Here is a 19,269-nt window from a genome sequence, read left to right as displayed (position 1 = left end):
GGGCACTGATGTTTGGAGTCTTAGTAGAGTATTCCAAATATGTCCTTCTCTTGCGACCTTTCCAGATCGTGAAAGCTTCACAGGATGAGGAGCTTAAGAAGAATCCGCCATCAAAGCAAGGGTTACAGGTAAAGGGTCAAAGGGCGAAGACATCCTGAGCCAGGTTTCTCCGAAAGGATGTAGAACTGATCTTTTCCAATGCCTTAGGCACCGGGTAGGAATGGTAAACATGTGGTAAGTAGTTGAAACAAGGATCTCTCTTCTCCGGGCTGAGCTCATGAGCCGTGGCCGACACAATAATTTGGGAGTAGTATTACCACAGCAGAAATCACCCTTGTCCAGTGTAGTAGCTTATAGACCCTGAAACAAGGCTGAGCTTGGCAGTAATTCTCAAAATCATGCAGATTTTTCAATTGTCTCATCCTGATAAGCCAGAATATACAGTGAAACAGCCACTTAGTTGTGGCGAGCCCAAATAGATTCTCTTTGGCTGCTTTTGTAGCTTGCTTCTCATGAAGATGTTCAGGTCTGGACAAGAGGAATACCGCTGGGACGCTATTGTGACTATTTCCAGCGGTCCAGCGTACAGAGGAAAAGAGGAAGAAGGTATGTCAACTCATACCCCGTAAAGTGTATGCCCACGACCATTCAATCTCGCTTCTATTGTTAGAAGACGCGTCGATCCTCACCATGGGTAACATGGCATTGTATTGTCCCGACGTTGGTGATTGTCTCTAATATTTTTTAGGAAGTTCCGTGCTCGCAGGCATTGAGTCATCAAATTCAGGCCCGGGGAGCGAGAATCGAAGAAAGCAACCTACAAGCTTGAAGCAATGTTCTGGAGCGGCTTCGAAACCAAGGCATATATGGTCCCGAACAGGATATCACCCCACGCGATGGTATCAATGATGGGCCGCGTCCGACCTTTCTAGAACACACAGAGCTCTGGTTATTGCAAGCCAACAACGTACGCAACACAAAAAGGGCAATGTTGTTCCAGGGATGGTAAGTCGTCGTGTGGAGTGGGCACAAAGTTGGCTGCGAAGGAATTCTCGCCTCCCGAACAGTAGGTGGATCTTCCAAGCAGGATCACCTCCATACGGAGTACCCAAATACCAAAATTGTGGGGTTTCGGGCAACAGTTGATCCATGCCCGTTGACCACAGTTCCAATTGGAGAAAATGTTTTCCTGACAGAACCAGAAAAGGTGGAATGTGCGGGGGATGGTAGCATGACTAATCCACATAACTAAGTTAACTAAGTTAGTCACGAACTACAGAATGCTATGCAGCCATCTGCAGTCTACTACCCAAATCATCATCCCAATAACGATCATGCAACCTCCCCACACTAGCACAAAGTCCCAGAATCCCATCGTTCAGGGAAAGCTATGCCATTCTGCTGAATATGTGAATGGGGAGACATGTGTAGAGAAAACATGCTCTGTGTCTTCCAAGGGCAAGCACCTGCCCTAGAAGCACCAATGTCCTCCTGTCTGCCCTTCCCAACCCCATGGTTGAGCCCTCCTGTTGGCTCATATTTCCATGCACTCCAAGACCGAAATCCCCGGACATTTTGAAATTATGCTGTATCCTGATTTGTCTGCGTGTTTCTTCAGTAATTGGATGGCTCAAGCTTGGGGGAAGTTCCGTGAACTCTGCCTCTTGACACGTGTTTGTGCCAGCAGGGTCCATGTTGTGCTTTTATATGTCTTTATTTACAGAATGCCATATGTTGTGCTCTTTTTTACTTCCATACCTTTTTATTTTGTTTATCCTATCTCTGTCAATTGTTTACCGCTCTTCTACTATTCTGAGATTTGTGTATAGACAGAAAGCCATCTCCGCCATTTATCAATATGGAGGAAACCACATCTCCTAGGTCTTCATCCATGCTGTATGAGTGCCTCATCAACCATGTTGCCCTGCCTCCATGTCTTCCAGGCAAGCAGGAGGAGAACATTATCCAGATCGAACATGAGCTGCTCGTGCGTTTGCAGGATGCTGCCCGCGTCTTGCAGGATCAGTCTAATGCTGGGCTGGGTGACATCTGGGATCGTGTTCATTACATCCTGGAGATATGCAAAACTGCAAATGCTCGCAGGAAGTTGGATAAGGCTCGCCTACTTGCTGAGTTCCGAAAGTTACAGCGCCACAGACCTCTAATCTTGCATGTCACCGAGCAGAATGCGGGGCTCCTTGTTTGGCGTCAGCGTTGGTAAGCATTCCGCACATGTTTTAGAGTTTCATGCCTACTAATACATCGCAAAGTGGCTTGGACGAAGTAGTTGTTTTCGAATGCTTTGAGGCTGCTGCTTCTTCGGAAAAAGTGCTTGCTTCGGAGAATGCTCTGTCATGGGATTTTCCTGGTGAGGCTGTCGCTATTCCATATGAAAAATTTGACAATACCCAATTCCAACGTAGCCTTGCCGGCTTCTTGGAACAGGCCAGCACCGAGTCGGTTAAACGCTTCACTGCCCGTGCTACAAAAGCCGGATCTTCCACAATAGAATTCCGAGATACCGTTAATCCGGCTTTGGTCACCCAGATGTTTATGACCTTGCTTGAAGCAAACGGTAGCCGTGTTTTCCCTCCTTTATTGAGGAAACGTATCCGTGACGATGTTTGTTGGGCCGCCGGTGGCGAAAAGCCGTGGAGGCGCTCTGCATTTTGGCTCATTCTCCGCGTTGGAATTGAGCGATACTTGTGCTCCGGCTACGACGATGGAATAACGAGAATCGAGAACGAAACGACGTTAAAGATGCAAAATAGAGAGGTAGGAAGGGTTTATTATAAATTTCTACTTTGCGTTTTAATTTCGCGTCTTATCGATGACTCCCTTGGTCAAATAGCCTCTGAGTCTCTAGCATTATTGAGGAGTAAACTAGCCCGTCGTCTTTCAAAATTGCAAATGGAGCAGAGCGAATCGTTGCCCCATGTGCAAGCTATAAGTGAGCAGTTGTTCGCTAGCGTATCCGCTCGGTTTCATCGGTCCATCCAAGCATCTGTCACCCATCTCGAAAATATTTGGTCGGAGGTGAAAATTAGCACGAGACGCCTGATTCCGAACTTGCCACGACGTGCAACCCGCCAATCGTGCACTTTATCGCTTCGTAAAAGTGCACAATATTTGGAGAATGTGATGTCGTATCATCAGCAGTCGATCAGATTCGCGAAATATAACCAGCAAACCAAACCTTCTACCATGATTGAGGCACCCTGTGAGAATCATTTCAGGGTATTCGCAGAACGTTATTACCGGCTGTCGGAGCTTGAAGCATCGAATGACAAATTATGCATTGCAGGACCAGAAAATGAAAGCTTGCAAAATCGTCGGTGTTTGCAACTTGCAGCGCGTATTGAAGAATATCTCGAGAAAGTATCTTGTGCATACGATAATAGCCCCGAACAAAAGAGTATCATGATTCTCAGCACCATTAGGCTATGGGTCGCCCTTGATCAATGTACCACTAAGTTGTTCAACTTGCTCGAGGATTTTCACCCCGGCATAACTCCTGACACATTGGATATCCTGCAATTGCCTCTGTTTTCAGACATGGTGCATCTCCAAAACGTTCAAGTTTATCTTCGAGCGCGATGCGACAACGCTTCCTCCAGGACTATCTTCGATGCACCCGCCGCAGGGTGCTTTGCCGAGAGATATTATGACGAGTCAGTGGATTCTAGAAAATTACAGGATCTACACCTGCGAATCGAGGCCAAAGCTCGGATCGACCTTCAGAAGAAGGAGACGGAATGGCAGAGATTAAGTGCTGAGTTTGAAGAATTGGAAAGGAGTATTGCGAGGAGCAACTGTGTCTTCAAGTCAAATGAGTTTGGAGCAATCACTCATGATGATAAACTATGTCGGAAATGCTATCTCCAACGCCGCTCTAGGCGCATGCGGATTCAAATTCATGAACACCCACTTCCAACAAAGTCCCCTGAAGCAAAAGCTGTTATTTTTGAGCTTGCTTGCCCTAGTTCCTTTAAAGCCTATCGCAACGCAACTTGGCGGTTATTACGCACACTAGGGCTTCCTGACCAGCCGCATTTGCCTACACCCAAACTGTTGCTTGATGATTATTCTGGGCTAAAGCGATATGGTAATCGGGGCTCGGATGGTGTATGCCTTGCCTCTACGACTAAGCCATTTTTGAAAACACACTACAAAGGGATGCGATTCCCTCTGACTCTGGACGCTGTATGTCTCCCTAATGGCTTGAGGCTTACATATTTCGATACTTTGTCCAATATTTGGATCAGCAGGCAATTCCAATCACTCAATCTTTCTCACCATTTTCGGATGAATTTACATTCAGCTTCAGCCTTTTCTTCTGTTGGGCTCTCTGTTGGTTCAAGCTTTCCTTCATCGTACGAGGTCATAGCGAGCCAGACGCGATGTCCCCCAAGACTGAATGTGCATGAATTTATGGCATACAAGGGGCTTTTTTCGGGAAATAGCAGACGTTGGCCCTCAATTCTTGTTGAACTCGGCTCTGCCAATCTGAATCTAAGCACCGAGGCTACCACTCTACTAATATCTCAACTGGCAATCCAAGCAGGCCCTGCTGATGAAGGAACTTTTCTTCGGGTTGCCCACAAGATTTTTGAGGATGTCTCATTTTGTCGGCAGTTGATTGGACAGGTATCTCAGCGCTTAGACAATATCGCTTCGAATTGGAGAGAGACCAATTGCATGGATATGCTCTTAACGCTTCTTCTCAGGCTTTGTTCTATTGCACCACACTCTATTTACAAGGAAAGCTTAAGCGTCATTTTAAAGGTCCGGTCATTTACGTCGCAGTGGATCGTCCAGCTGCGGCATGAAATTTACCAATCCACGGATGCCGCCGCGGCGGAACGGTTTGCCGTATACGCCTTTTGGGCAGCACTGCTCTGCAGAAGGACGTTCTCGGTCCACATTGACGGTATTGAAACCAACACTATAGGAGTCGATGACCTTCAATGTTTCATAGATGCATCAATCACAATGCAAGACAACGCTCCGAGCGACTTCAGCCAACTGCCATCATTAACCAAAAACGCACTTATTAGGGACTTAAAAATGGTATATAGAATGCGGTCGCTCTTTCGCGAATCCCTTGCAAAGGCACCTCGGGCATTTTACCAAGCAATGGATTCACTTTGGCCGCAAGCCGAAGGCACTGCTCCTAGATGTTACGCCAATTTTGAAATTTTGGACCCCTCCCATGAATGGGTTAGTTTGACAGTTTCTCCCACGCAAAATGCAAGACAGCAAACGATACACTACCATCTACTCGAGGGTCATTTGATTGTGGATGGCCAACCTTTAGGGAAACTACCAGCGAAGCACCGAAAGTCTGTGGTTCTGGAACAATTGTTTGGCGAGCAAAGGTTGCTCATTTATCCTTCTTCTCTTTTCGGCATGACTTACATGCTTGCATTCCCAATGAACGGACACGAAATCCATTTTGGATTCCGCGATACGGATCTGATCGTTCAAGCAAGAGTGCGAGGCACCATTCTCGAGTACATCCCTCCTGCGATCTTTGGTGACCTTCAAAATTTCGATCTGCCTGGTCCGCTAATAGCGAATTGTGTGCACTGGCTAGATTTAAACTCCGGGATAATGGAGGTTAGACGTCGTCCAGATATATGGAAATCGAAAAGCAGTCATTGGTGTGTTAGTATCCGTTCCCGCGAGGCATGGCGCCAGAAAAGATACAATCGCCCGGGAAGTTTGCTCATTGACCCACACAGCGGCTTATTTCAACTCGTTGCACAAGTGTTCGACCATTTCGAATATCGGCACGGCTTAACGGTCTTTCAACCTCCGAAGGGCCATCTTTCAGTTGAATTACGTCGCTTAGAATTATCCTTCACCGTGAATCTTGGAGGCTTGCTTCAGTGCCGGCAACTGCAGGCAGAAGTCGACCCTAATCAAGATGCAGGGACGTGGTATGGTTTGGAGAGCAAGCTCATCCTTCGAGATGTTTCTAACCCTTCGCGTCGTATCATTCTTGTTCCTATGGGAGAAATTCACACTATCCGCAATGGTGCTCATGTTGCAATCAGAGTTGAGAATCAAGGGATTTATGGTAGGTTTACAATAAACGACGTGCTTGGGCGGATTGACTGCCCTTCTGAGCTGTGGCAGCTGTACCACAAAGCGCTACTTCATGCATGTACTTCGTTCGTCCTCCCGGATCCTCTCACATGGCGTACCGGTACGGAAGAAGCAATGCACTGTTTACGGTCAGCTTCCTGTCAGCCATGGACCACACTTAACTTAACTCAAGTTAGGACTTTGGAAGCCATTTCCAGGTTAATTCCGAAAAGGACTTATTATCCAAGTGGTTTAAAAACCATGCAACAAGTGACATGGAATCGAAATTTAACGCCTACCATCCAGAATGATGGACTCTGGCATGCGATTGAAAACATTCTTAGAAAAGCAAAGGTTTTAGCTTCATTTTCACTGCAAGAAGAAAGCGAAATGCTCAACATCGAGCCGCCAAGCAACTCCTTTCTCTTAAACCGTGCTTGCTGGAGGCGCCACTTGTACCAGCGTGCTGATTCGGGCTTCCCACAGCTAGACTCGCCTGTCGATCTGCAATATGAAGCCCGTGACAAATTTGTCCATGGTCAATCCCGGGTAAATGTGTTTGAGTGCGTTACTATGATTAGCCGCTGGTCTTCGGATATGTGCGCATCCATGGATTTGGCCGATATTTTTCAAACATGGACCACAATCGGAGGATTTAACTTGTCGTTTGACAAATTTTTGCTCTCAGACCTGCTTGATGTTGAATTCAGTATGCTTTGGGGACCACTTGTTAATTTTTGTCGTACGGTTGGGTCGAACGACAGATACCACCTAATGTTCATATTCGGTACAATGTCATTTAAAGCGGATGTCAATATGGACATCATCCGAACACTACTTTCCTTTGCGGTCATTGAAGATCTGAAAGCGCTCGATCCACCGCAGTGGCCGAACTACGCGCATTTCAGCTTTCAGCAGCTTCCAACTATCCCTTACCTTAAACAGTTAATAAAACCATTCAGCACCCAATACAAAGGCGACGAAAGAAGGCTATTTAATCTGAGCAATAAGACACGGCGTAGACTTGAAAGACTCCAGCACGAACACGAGTCTCAGGTCGAGAACGAGTGCACCCTGATTGCAGAATGTCTTATAAAACAATGGCCATGTCGTGAGCCGAATACTAATAGTATTCCATCGACATTGCTTGTGGACGTTCCCGGCGCACTGGCCGCTGTGCGCCCTGAGTGGCTCCGCTTATTTCAAAACATGGAGCTTTCCGATTATCTGGAAAAGGTCCAGGTTATTTTGAACCAGCATCGTGCTCCAGGGCGTTTCAGACCCCCGCTTAACCATTCAGATATTTATCAGTTAATCGATCCCAAGTATCGAGGTTCAGTAATTCCTACTCTCTCGGATAATTTGTTCTGTCAGGACTTCCCCGGCGTGCCAGAGCATGCCCTTCTAATGCCCCTAAGCAGATCTAGAACAGAAACGGGTCCTACCACCTCTGGTAAATCCCAATCACCGCAGATGAATGAAACGGGGCCATACATACTCAAGGAGATCGGCTGCAGTAGCGAATCTTTGATTGAGATTAATGAGCTTACAAACATTGTCCGACGATTTGAGATTTCGGATTCCATGGTACAAAAACGATATTGCTTGGACATGATGCAGAGTATTCAGGCTCTAAAGAGTTGTGCTATTTCCCGGAAACCCGGCAATGAAGGCTCGACAGAGATGCAAGCGTGCAAACCCGACTTCCTAAGAAATAAAGTCCATGAGCTGTTTGACAAAATCAATCAGATTTTAGAGCGCCTAGACCGACGTTCCACCTGGCTTAAAGAAGGAGGCTTATGGCCATGTGTTACTCCGGTAACACTGCTTGAACAATTGCGTTCCTGCTCAACAGTAAGATTTGGAAACCATATGAAAGAAATTTTGACAGCATTCGCGGTATCTATCGTGGATTTGCAGCGCATTCTTAGAATAGAAGATGCGCGGTTCAAACAAAACCATCAGCGATGGGTTGACGAAAAGAACAATGTTCCTCATGTCAACTGGGATCCGCTAAAGCATCCCGATTGGGTATTGCTTGAAATAGAGGCAGATATCTCAATTCGACCGGACCAGGTGGATGTTGCCCGTGCCACGATCTCTCCCTCCTCGGAAGCGAATTCAGTGCTACAAATGAACATGGGACAAGGGAAGAACATTCCGTGGCTCTTAAGTTATCATCCGATAAAATCCTTAGGTCCATGCTAACGACTTACAATATAGGTAAAACATCGTGCATTATGCCAATAGTTGCTGCTGAGCTGGCAGATACGACAAGGCTTGTAAGACTCGTGGTTCCAAAAGCCTTACTGACCCAAACAGCTCAGCTACTTCATGCGAGACTTGGTGGTTTGGTTGGCCGCGAAATCAGGCATGTGCCATTTTCCCGCAAAACACCTACTAACCCAGATATGATAAAGCAATATTTTGATATTCACAGGGAAATTCAACATAAGTCAGGTGTTATTATCACGCTTCCCGAACATATCCTTTCTTTTAAGTTGAGTGGACTGCAAAGATTATCGGATTCACGCATTGCCGAAGCAAATGCAATGATCAAAGTTCAGGGTTGGATGCAGAGAACCTGTCGTGATGTACTCGACGAGTGCGACTTCACGCTTGCGACAAGAACCCAGCTCATATATCCTTCTGGCTCGCAAACTGCTGTGGACGGCAATCCCTTCCGATGGGAAACGGCTCAAGAACTGCTTCGCTTAGTCGCTGGACATTTATGGAATTTACAGCGAGACTTTCCACAAAGTATCGAAGTCATTCCTAGGCCCACTAAAGGCGGGTTTCCAGTTGTATATTTCCTGAGAAGAGACGCAGAGGATGAGTTAATTACACGCTTGGTGAAGGACATCATGAAAGGCCAAACTTCCATATTGCCTATAAATAATTATAATCCCCAAGACCGCCTGGCTATTAGGTTATTCATATCCAATGTACATGTCCAGCGAGCAATTACAGAGACGATTGGCAAAATCTTTCCAGGAAATTCAGCCGCAAGGAAAAATATATATCTTCTTAGGGGTTTATTCGTCCATCGAATTCTTCTTTTGACATTGAAGAAGCGGTGGAACGTCCAGTACGGGCTCCATCCTAACAGAGACCCTATTGCCGTTCCATTCATCGCGAAAGGCGTCCCATCGGAACAAGCAGAATGGGGTCATCCAGATGTTGCTATTCTTTTCACATGTTTAGCATTTTATTTTGGCGGACTCGCCCAAGCCCAACTCAGGCAGAACTTTGAACATTTAGTAAAATCGGATGACCCGTCAAGCGAATATGATCGATGGACGCATTCTTCCGACACCTTGCCTGACATCCTCCGCGAATGGAGCGTTATTGAAACTGACGACGAAGCACAGCTGAATGAATTGTGGACGCACCTTCGATATCAGACGGTCGTTATCGATTACTTTTTGAATCATTTCGTGTTCCCTAAGCATGCAAAACAATTCCAAGTCAAACTCCAGGCATCTGGATGGGACATCCCTCTCTTCTCCGTTGGGGGTCAGACCTCGGCGTTGACAAGTGGCTTCAGCGGTACGAACGACAATCGTACTTTGCTTCCATTGAATATCAAGCAACGGGACCTCCCTATGCTTTCACATACCAATGCTGAAGTGCTTACCTACTTGCTACAGCCCCGAAATCGCACATATGTAGTGGCCGCAGATTCTACCACCGGGAAACGGTTATCTGAAACCGAGCTTCTTAAATCTCTTTGTGAGAAGAAAATCAGAATGCTAATCGATTCTGGGGCCCAAATTTTAGAGATGGATAATCAAAGTTTGGCAAAGGTGTGGTTACAAATCGACCATGAGGCCCCGGCCGTCTTGTACTTCGACTCGGACAATAAACCGTTCATCCTTTACCGAAACGGTTCTGGAACGCCCCTTTTGGCATCACCGTACGCTGATAATCTAGCTGATTGTCTCGTATACCTTGATGAAGCGCATACTCGAGGAACCGATTTGAAAATGCCTACTGCCGCCGTTGCCGCCTTGACACTGGGTTTAGGGCAAACCAAGGACCACACCGTACAAGGTAAGTTTTCCGGCGTACCCCTTTAGAGGGGTATCAGCTAACGTATGAAGCTGCAATGAGATTGCGCCAGCTCGCTACCACACAATCAGTTGTGTTTTTCGCGCCCCCCGAGGTACATCAAAGCATTTTGGATTTGCAGGGAAAACAAAACGGGGACCATGTTGATTCAAACGATGTTGTCTGTTGGCTTCTTAAGCAGACTTGCATGGGTATTGAGCAAATGCAGCCACTGTACTATTCCCAAGGCATGGACTTTTGTCGTCGTGTACAGACGGGCGTGGACAATCCTCAATTTTTGGCCAATTCGGCACAGCGACGAGCATATTGCAGCGTTCTTCGGCAAAACGAGAAGCAAACCCTGGAAGAGCTTTATAAACCAGCATCCAAAGTTAAGGCCGCGAAATCAGGAACTTCCTATGCAACGGAGATTGCGGAATTTCTCAAGGATTTAGGGAGACGACGAAAGGATTTCCAGGATTTCGGTGGCGCAGTGCATGGATCAGCCTTACAGGAAGTTGAACAGGAGAGGGAAGTTGCGTTTGAAGTCGAGGCTGTCCGTGAAGTGCAAAAGCCCGTTCACTATGTGGCGCTATCGTTCCCAGGTCTTCATCCAGATATTGTCAATTTTGCAACAACTGGTAGACTCTCCGGCTTTAAGGGTTTTCAGCAAGCATTCATCGCCCTTCAAGATACTGCACTAGGGAAGAAGCATGGGATCACTCTGCAAGCCACGTTATCAAAGTTGTTCTTTTCAAAGGAGTTTATGAGGACGGTGAAGTTGCCGCCAGGCTGCTCAAATGATAGCTTTCTTGTGGGTAACTCTAATTTATTTTCATGGTATCGTGGAGCTTACAATTTTTACAGCGCCCTGTAAATTGGGTCATTTGGAGCTTTGAATCTGAAGCGGCAATGGTAGTGATCCCGGAGGAGGCGGAACTATTAATCCCCATGTTCCGGGAATCCAAGACTCACTGCACACACTTGGCCACTTATGCAGCACCAATTACTCGAAAAATGCTGCATTTCAACAGCTTGAATTATTTCGCCATGCCTTCTCTCCCCAGCGGCTGGAAACCACCCAAATGGTTAACGATTCAGCTAGGGATACTTTCTGGGCGAGTTTATTTCGAGTTTAATGAGTATGAGGAACTGTGTCAGTATCTCGGTGTCACTGCGGCTAATGAAGGGCTCGATGATTCCCTTGATATTCCGATATCTCCTGCACCTTCACGATTCCCCAACGCACATGAAGTAGATATCATGGAAGCAAGTTCTAGAACCGCAAAGAAGTCAAGTTTCACTGCCAAACCTTTGGTATTCCTTCAAGAGTGGCTGAGCTTAAAGCGCCGCGGTCAGGAATTTACACATACGCCTATGGGATATGTGTGCCAAGGGAAACCTTTGCACGAGGATCATCCTTTCTTTTCGAGATCGCAGCCAGACGATAGTTCCAGGGTGAAAGCAAGCCGGACATATAGGGGATCAGGTAAAGCAATACCAGCCTCGAATGAAATCGACGAAGACTTTGACTCGGAGTTGGAGGATGAAAATGATGGATACCTTGGAGTGGAGGATTATGGTGGTAGTGGCGCTGATGATGATGGCAGTGATACGACCTCGGAGGGCGAAAATTAAAAGGTTTGCTGATTGTTCTAGCCGCACCATGTGTGGTTCGTCTATACATACATAGCGATAGGACTTATCCGATTTCACTCTTAATTTATGACGATGTTTGTTGTATGCAGGCTCGAAGGCCAGAACAATCGCACCACCAACGTCAAATTAGAGTTTTGATCGACGTTTGGATGCCGAATTCGGGAATTAAGCTTCCGGCCGAGGATGCCGAGGTCCCCACACCGGTGCCGATTTGATCTACTAATAACGCAGAGGTTCCTGGAGACGGAGGACTCCGAGGGAGGATTGCCCTGTACCGTCAAACTGGAGGTAGGAGATAGACTTCCAGTTAAGTAACAGCCATGAGCCCGATCAGATGTGCCTCCTTTCCCTTCCCGCGGTCCTATAATTCCATTCTCAGATTCACAGCACCATCTTCTGCGCGGCTTTCATCATCAACAGCTACCTCAGCCGCTTCAGCATCCACAGTCGCAAGCAGATTTCTAGCAAAATGCCAGTCTATCGGCCCTCAGACTCGTACTCAGCTCCTCGACGCTAACCAGCTCCAGCTCTTCTCGCTGACCCTCAATCGAAATAATCTATACTCCAACACCCCGGCACTCTCCAATGCTGCGCCACCCCCGGTAGGAACACCGGTTCCACCGGGATATCATCTTATTTACTTTACTCCTGCATTTCTGGAGAGTGAGCTGGGGGTTGATGGGACCGATGTGTCGTATAACCCTGACGCGCCATTTACTCGGCGGATGTGGGCTGGTGGGGAAGTTCATTGGCCACGGACGGCAGAGGGCAAGTTGAATTTATTAAGAGTTGGACAAGAAGTACAGGAAACGACGAGATGCTTGAGTGCCGAACCAAAGGTAATCAAGAAGACCGGCGAGGAGATGATTGTTGTTGGCGTGGAGAAAGTGTTCAAGAACGAGCATGGCGTTGCGCTCATCGACAAGCGGTGAGTTCAAAGGCCGTAACTAACAATCCCCCCTAAAGCAGATTGTGGCTGCGGGAGAGTAGGCAATGTACGGAGTTGTTGCTCACTGTCTGTAGGAATTGGGTATTTCGAGAAGCGCTCAAGGTTCCAACCCCCTCGGAACCGCGCTTGTCACCTCCGCTTCCATTGACGTCAAAACCTCCTCCGCCGCCAAAACCGTCTTCCCCAACCGCCAGAATACACGCCCGGAATCTTCGCCAGACTCCTGAAAGCTTATTCCGAATGTCTGCCCTGACGTTTAACGGGCATAAAATCCACTACTCACTGCCATGGGCCCGCGAAGTCGAGGGGCATAAGGGCCTTGTCGTTCATGGCCCGCTAAATCTGATTTCGATCTTGAACCTCTGGCGGGACGTGCGTGAGCAGAGTGGTGGTGATCCGCAAGAGATCGTCCCTGACAGCATTAGCTACCGGGCCACTAACCCGCTATATGCTGGAGAGGAGTATCAAATTGTTCTCGAGGAGGATGGGAAATCAACCAAGGCGAATATATATAATCCCGATGGAGTCATTTGCATGAAAGCGGATATATTAGGATAAGGAGGTGTCTTGGGAGGATCGGAGCTCTCGTCATGCGTTCCAAGTTTCTTCAATGATGTACAGTGCATACATACATAATTAATTACTATACTCGATTTGATCGGACATGCTCTACTGTTGCTTTTAATCATTTTATGCCCGATAATCAGTTAATGACAGAGTATATCATATCATGAGCCTAGAGATGAAAAGAACCGTTTTGCTTGCTGCTTCTTTCAAGCCTCTGTTTGGTCAAACAATGCAAACATTCACGCAACCGATTTTCTGACTGAAATCCGCAATACAAGCTGAAGCTGCCAAAAAACAAAAAGCAATTGCATGGTTTGCTGCGGTTTCCACCTCTCCTTAGCCGTATGCACTGAGAAGCCTTTTAAACCGGCACTCTCCAGATTCTTCTCTCCTGCTTAGTGCCCCCGAATTGCTAGTGCAAGCCGCAGAAGCGCAACTCTCGTGGACTTTCAGTAAGTCCACAGATCAGAGCCATGTTCGACACGGTTTGCAGCCTCCCTCTGAGCTCCGATCTCTTCTCGCAAGCCATCCACCCTACAGAACCTCTCGTCTCTGTCGGCCTTTCATCCGGCCATGTCCAGACCTTTCATCTACCCGCTCCATCTGAGAATGGGAAAGCGGGATACGGACACATTGACACGGTATGGCGTACCAGGCGCCATAAGGGTAGTTGTAGGTGTGTAGGATTTGGGATTGACGGGGAGACACTGTATTCTGCCGGCACGGATGGGTGGGTTAAGGCTGCGAGGACGGAGACTGGAAGGGTAGAGTGGAAATTTGCCGTACCGAGAATTGGAGACAAGTAAGTAACGATCAAGTTACATCTTCTCTCGTTTCTTCTCGACTAGCGGCATCGTTCTATATGGACAGCGACCCGGTGATGCACTGCAAATATTCTTGAGCTTTGCAATCTCACCCTTATCTGGTCAATAGGTCCGGTTTCCAGGTTGATAGCCCTTCCTTAATCCACGCGCTCTCACCACAGACCTTACTTCTCGCTACGGATTCAGGGGCCTTACATCTCTTTGATCTCCGCGACCGCTCCACTGAGGTATCCGCGAGACCTCAGCAAACCCACCACCCACACGATGATTATGTGTCTTCTCTAACGCCCTTACCACCTTCAGAGACGAGTACTTCTGGTTACAGCAAGCAATGGATTACTACAGGCGGCACAACGATCGCCGTTACTGACTTGCGCAGAGGAATTTTGGTACGGAGTGAAGATCAGGGCGAAGAGCTGATCAGCTCAAGCTATGTGACTGGCCTCAAGGCGGGAGGCACCAGCAAGGGAGAAAAGCTCGTTGTTGGTGGGGCTAGTGGTGTTTTAACACTTTGGGAAAAAGGTGCTTGGGACGATCAAGATGAGCGCATCATCGTCGACCGTTCCCTCGATGGCGGAGAGAGCTTGGAAGTCATTGCAAACGTGCCAGATGAACTCGGTAAAGGAAAGGTGGTCGCTGTCGGACAGAGTGATGGGCGCGTGCAATTTGTACAATTGGGCCCCAACAAGGTGATTTCGGAGTTGTCCCACGATGATCTTGAGGGCGTCGTTGGCCTTGGTTTTGATGTGCAGGGTCGCATGATCAGCGGCGGTGGCACTGTTGTCAAGGTATGGCATGAAGCGATCAGCGATGAGGAGGGAAATGATGATGAATCAGACGAGGAAGACATCGAGAACGGAGAAGGACTTGGAAAGAAGCGGAAAGGGGGTAATGGTAGCAGCGACGAGGAAGAGGATAGCGACGACGACATGGCAGGGAAGGACAAAGGTAAACGGAAGAAAAGAAAAAGAGGAAAGGGAAAAGACAGGTCTGGAGGCGTGCACGTCATGGCCTTCAAGGGCTTGGATTAGTGTCCCACTACCATCCAATCCATACTCCTGGCGAGTAATATGTACCAGAGGAGGCAATGTTGGCTTATACGGACTCCAATCTTGCTCATAGTTCTGCGTTTGGTGTAGGATCGAACACAGTTTGGAGCGTGTTTTGTGTTACAGTAAATGATCTCAAGGGATCTTCTTCCAGAGTTCTCGACAGACATGCATTAGCTACGGAGTATGTCGTTTGGATGTCTCGAAACGCTCGTTGAATGACAGACCGTCGGGAAAAGCGGCTGCCTGAAACATTGCTGTCGAGTAACAGTCGCGAGGAGCTCTGTTATCAATCGCAACGTCATATATTAGCAGTCTATTGCAGCTAGCCCAAGGTCCAAACACTACTATTTGACAGTGTGATGGCCGCGGTCGGCTTAAATAGTTCCGGGAGAAACATTTGCCGTGACTTCGTGCCGTTTGCTATCCGGAGAACCACTCCGCCCAGCGCCAGCGAAATTCAATCCGCCCCTATGGCCTTGTTTCCGACGCAAAATCGGCAGTGGATTAGATAATTTTGTTCACCACATTGCTAAGCTGTGGGGGGAGGATTAAAAAGGTAGAAATATCGGAGCGATGGCGAGTCTTAAATCACGTATATCTATACTTGCGGGGCGCCACCGATGATCCGAGTATTATTTCGCCCTTTCCCAGTCAAAGTTGGTTATCAGAGCTACGCTTTACGGCAGAGGAGATCACTAGCAACTATGGATGCATTCGAATACAACGCCAACCCGGCACGGGTCATCTTTGGATTTGGGACCATCAAGCAACTCCCCGACGAGATCGCACGCCTCAATCTCTCCTCCCCGCTTCTACTATCCACCCCGCAGCAGGTTCAGCAAGCCGATGACTTGAAGGATCTCCTGAAGGGCAATGTGGCCGGTGTCTTCACCGAAGCTACGATGCACACACCCACACACGTTACAGAAAAGGCTCTTGAATACGCAAAAGCGCAGAATGCCGACAGCGTCATTTCTATCGGCGGTGGAAGCACCATTGGGTTAGGAAAGGCCATCAGCATCCGCACCGGTCTGCCGCATATTTGCATTCCGACAACCTATGCGGGAAGCGAGATGACGCCAATCTTGGGCGAGACAGCAGATGGTGTGAAGAAGACGAGAAGCGACCCTAAGATCCTGCCTGGAACCGTCATCTACGATGTGGATTTCACGATGTCACTCCCAGTCGGAATGAGTGCGACAAGTGGTGTCAACGCCATTGCACACGCTGGTAAGTTGTTGGTACGAAATCGCGTCGAGAAACGGTCTAGAAGCTAATGGCTGCTGCTTTTGCGTATAGTCGAAGCTCTCTATGCCCGTAACGGGAACCCAATTATCCGCCTCCTCGCCCTTGAAGGCGTTCGCAGCCTTGCGACCGCCCTGCCAGAGATTGTCAAAAACCCATCTTCCCGAGATGCCCGCTCCCTTGCCCTCTATGGCGCCTGGCTCTGTGGAACATGCCTCGGTAGCGTGGGCATGTCTATCCACCATAAACTGTGCCACACTCTTGGAGGCAGCTTCGACCTTCCCCACGCCGAAACTCACACTGCCGTCCTCCCCCACGCGATCTCATATAACGCTCCATCCATTCCAGAGGCGATGAAAGCCCTGGCTGATGCTCTACCTGAAAGCAACGGCGATGCTATTCGGGGCTTAAACGTGCTCTTAACCAAATTGCAAGTGAAGAGGGCCCTGAAGGACTTTGGAATGAAGGAGGAGGATATTGATAAAGGGGCCGATATTGCTGTGAGCAACCCGTACTGGAATCCTCGAGAGATCCAGAGGGAGCCGATTCGGGAGTTGATTAGACGTGTCTGGGCCGGTGAAGAAGCCCGGGCGAATCTGTAAATAACCTTTTTATCATTGTTGCATTTTGGTGTTAATGAAAACGGTTCATGACTATTATCAGAACTGGCTGGCGACCGCGACGGGGCCTGATTGATAAGATAAAGTAGTTTGATTATGTAACTGACCATTTTGTAAGTAACTAACACATGTAATATTACCAGGTAATATTACCGCCCCTCCTGCGAAAAAGTTGAGACGACGGCGACATTGACCATCGAGCACAGAATGTTCGGTGAAAATCCCACAGCAGCGCGGAAGTGAGGCGAAATTACAATAAGGTGCCCCTTTCTTTTGAGAAATGGCATCTTCTCTGGAAGTTGCGCCGGTTCTTTCCACTCCAGATGACCACATCCTCGAAGCGACTGATCCCCTCGTTACCCCGCGGACAGCCGACCAGGTGTCGGATGAAGAACTACGCATTACCTATGACATAGAGCGGACAATAAGGGATATTAAGCAAGGAAGATGGCGGAGGATTGCGCTACAATTCCCAGATGAGATGCTCCCGGATGCTCCGCGAGTATTTCAGCTCTTAAGCCGGGGCCTAGAATCAGTCGATCTCCCATCGCAATCGAATGGACATAAAGCCGCTGAGAATGAACATTCCTGCGCTTGTGGAAAGCCAGGACACAGGATAGCGAAGGCTACGGATCTAGATGATGTCACACAATCCATCGCGAATAATTTGAATGTCCATGAGCCCAGGGGCGGGCAGAAACCGAAGCTGTACATCCTCGGAGACACCTCCTACGGAACATGCTGCGTGGACGAAGTTGCCGCTGAGCACGTTAGTGCCGATGTTGTGATCCATTACGGCAGAGCGTGTCTATCTCCCACCGCGAGATTACCTGTCATCCATATTTTCACTCATAGACAGCTCGATCATGACCCGATCCTCGCTGCGTTTGAAGAAACCTATCCCAACAAAGACGAAAAGGTTCTCTTTGTCGCGGATGTCACATTTGCAGACCATGTTGAGTTGATAACTTCCAGGTTGGTGCAGGAAAAAGGGTATACAAATACCTTTCCTACTGGCCTCATACATGATCCGTCGTCTCCCGTTCCAAACAGAACGGTTCCTGAGTCGGTTAGAGAGAACCCAGAAAGCCTGAAGGACTGGCAGCTATTCCATATATCAACCCCGCCAACAGCCCTACTTTTAACACTATCATCTCGGGTCGCGTCTATCCGTATATATCCTACTGATCAAGGATCTTCTGTTTCAAATCAGGCGCCAAAGCCGCTTTTGGCCTCTACGGCGGCTACACTCCGCCGGAGATACGCAATTTTGACTTCTCTCAGCACGGTTCCCATTTTTGGAATCCTTATAAATACGCTTAGCGTCAAGCATTATCTGCACATTGTGGAACATGTACAGAAGCAGATTGCTGCGGCTGGAAAGAAAAGTTACTTATTTGTTGTGGGCAAGTTGAACGCCGCCAAAGTGGCCAATTTCAGCGAGATAGGCGGATGGGTGGTCATTGGATGCTGGGAGAGCTCACTTGTGGACAGTACGGACTTTTGGAAGCCGGTAATCACGCCTTATGAGTTAGAGATCGCCCTGCAGAAAGACACGGAGCGAGTTTGGACTGGAGAGTGGCGAAGTGATTACCAGGTCCTACTGGATGCTGCGAAAGGCGGCAAGGGTGATCAATCAGATGGATGTCCTATGAAGACCGCTGGGCCCGATAGTCAAACGGATTATGAAACACGCAACGATGAGGATGATAGTTTTTCAGATCCCGAATCCGCACCTCCAGAATTTGATCTCCGCACTGGAAAATATGTGTCTGTATCCAGCACTCGACCGATGCAATCGTCATATGCCCCGGTGCACACACGAACACGTGGTCCTGTTGAGGCCGGTGTATCCAAGGTGCTCGCTAAAAGGGTAAATGGAGATCTCGCGACGATTGCTGGAGTTGTATCGCCTGGTGCTCAGTATCTGAGGTCAAATCGAACTTGGAGCGGACTGGGAAGCGATTTTACCATTCGGTATGAGGAGGATGACAGGGTGACCGAGAGAGGAAGCGCGGTTGTTGAAGGGCGCAGTGGCATTGCTCGAGGTTACACTGTTGGTGAAGATTTGGGGCGCCGATAGATCTGGTAGCTGAATAAACCACGTAATTGGGGAGTTGATTTCTTGGTGACATCCATGGTTAGGTCCACGGAGCGCAGGCTCCGGGCTCCATCCAGTGGACCTAAAAGTTAAGCGGAATGTGGCGGGTAAC

General features: G+C 48.2%; 5 protein-coding genes across 5 annotated transcripts; all 5 read left to right on the top strand.

Moving 5' to 3' along the window:
* Window positions 1-1,858: 1,858 nt before the first annotated feature.
* On the top strand, window positions 1,859-11,778 carry D8B26_004308 (uncharacterized protein; the record flags this gene model as incomplete). Its single annotated transcript, XM_066124443.1, has 5 exons — window positions 1,859-2,217; window positions 2,271-8,263; window positions 8,314-10,143; window positions 10,194-10,954; window positions 11,008-11,778. The coding sequence occupies 5 exons, from the start codon at window positions 1,859-1,861 to the stop codon at window positions 11,776-11,778; spliced, it is 9,714 nt and encodes a 3,237-aa protein (XP_065980524.1).
* A 249-nt stretch (window positions 11,779-12,027) lies between these two features.
* D8B26_004307 (uncharacterized protein) lies at window positions 12,028-13,412 on the top strand. Its single transcript, XM_003065111.2, has 2 exons — window positions 12,028-12,727; window positions 12,823-13,412. The coding sequence occupies exons 1-2, from the start codon at window positions 12,120-12,122 to the stop codon at window positions 13,304-13,306; spliced, it is 1,092 nt and encodes a 363-aa protein (XP_003065157.2). The 5' UTR covers window positions 12,028-12,119; the 3' UTR covers window positions 13,307-13,412.
* Window positions 13,413-13,788: 376 nt separating this feature from the next.
* JIP5 (WD repeat-containing protein jip5) lies at window positions 13,789-15,268 on the top strand (the record flags this gene model as incomplete). Its single annotated transcript, XM_003065110.2, has 2 exons — window positions 13,789-14,117; window positions 14,249-15,268. The coding sequence occupies 2 exons, from the start codon at window positions 13,789-13,791 to the stop codon at window positions 15,168-15,170; spliced, it is 1,251 nt and encodes a 416-aa protein (XP_003065156.2). The 3' UTR covers window positions 15,171-15,268.
* A 414-nt stretch (window positions 15,269-15,682) lies between these two features.
* Window positions 15,683-17,095, top strand: D8B26_004305 (uncharacterized protein). The gene is made up of 2 exons (XM_003065109.2): window positions 15,683-16,421; window positions 16,491-17,095. Exons 1-2 carry the CDS (start codon window positions 15,812-15,814, stop codon window positions 17,036-17,038), a joined length of 1,158 nt encoding a protein of 385 aa, XP_003065155.1. The 5' UTR covers window positions 15,683-15,811; the 3' UTR covers window positions 17,039-17,095.
* A 241-nt stretch (window positions 17,096-17,336) lies between these two features.
* DPH2 (Diphthamide biosynthesis protein 2) lies at window positions 17,337-19,235 on the top strand (the record flags this gene model as incomplete). The annotated part of the gene is made up of 1 exon (XM_003065108.2): window positions 17,337-19,235. One exon carries the CDS (start codon window positions 17,337-17,339, stop codon window positions 19,137-19,139), a length of 1,803 nt encoding a protein of 600 aa, XP_003065154.1. The 3' UTR covers window positions 19,140-19,235.
* Between the last annotated feature and the right edge of the window lie 34 nt (window positions 19,236-19,269).

Source organism: Coccidioides posadasii, chromosome 2 (genome assembly GCF_018416015.2).
Source record: "Coccidioides posadasii str. Silveira chromosome 2, complete sequence".
NCBI lineage: Eukaryota > Fungi > Ascomycota > Eurotiomycetes > Onygenales > Onygenaceae > Coccidioides > Coccidioides posadasii.
Note: the sequence above shows the minus strand (reverse complement) of the source record. Positions and strands in the feature narration are given on the sequence as shown.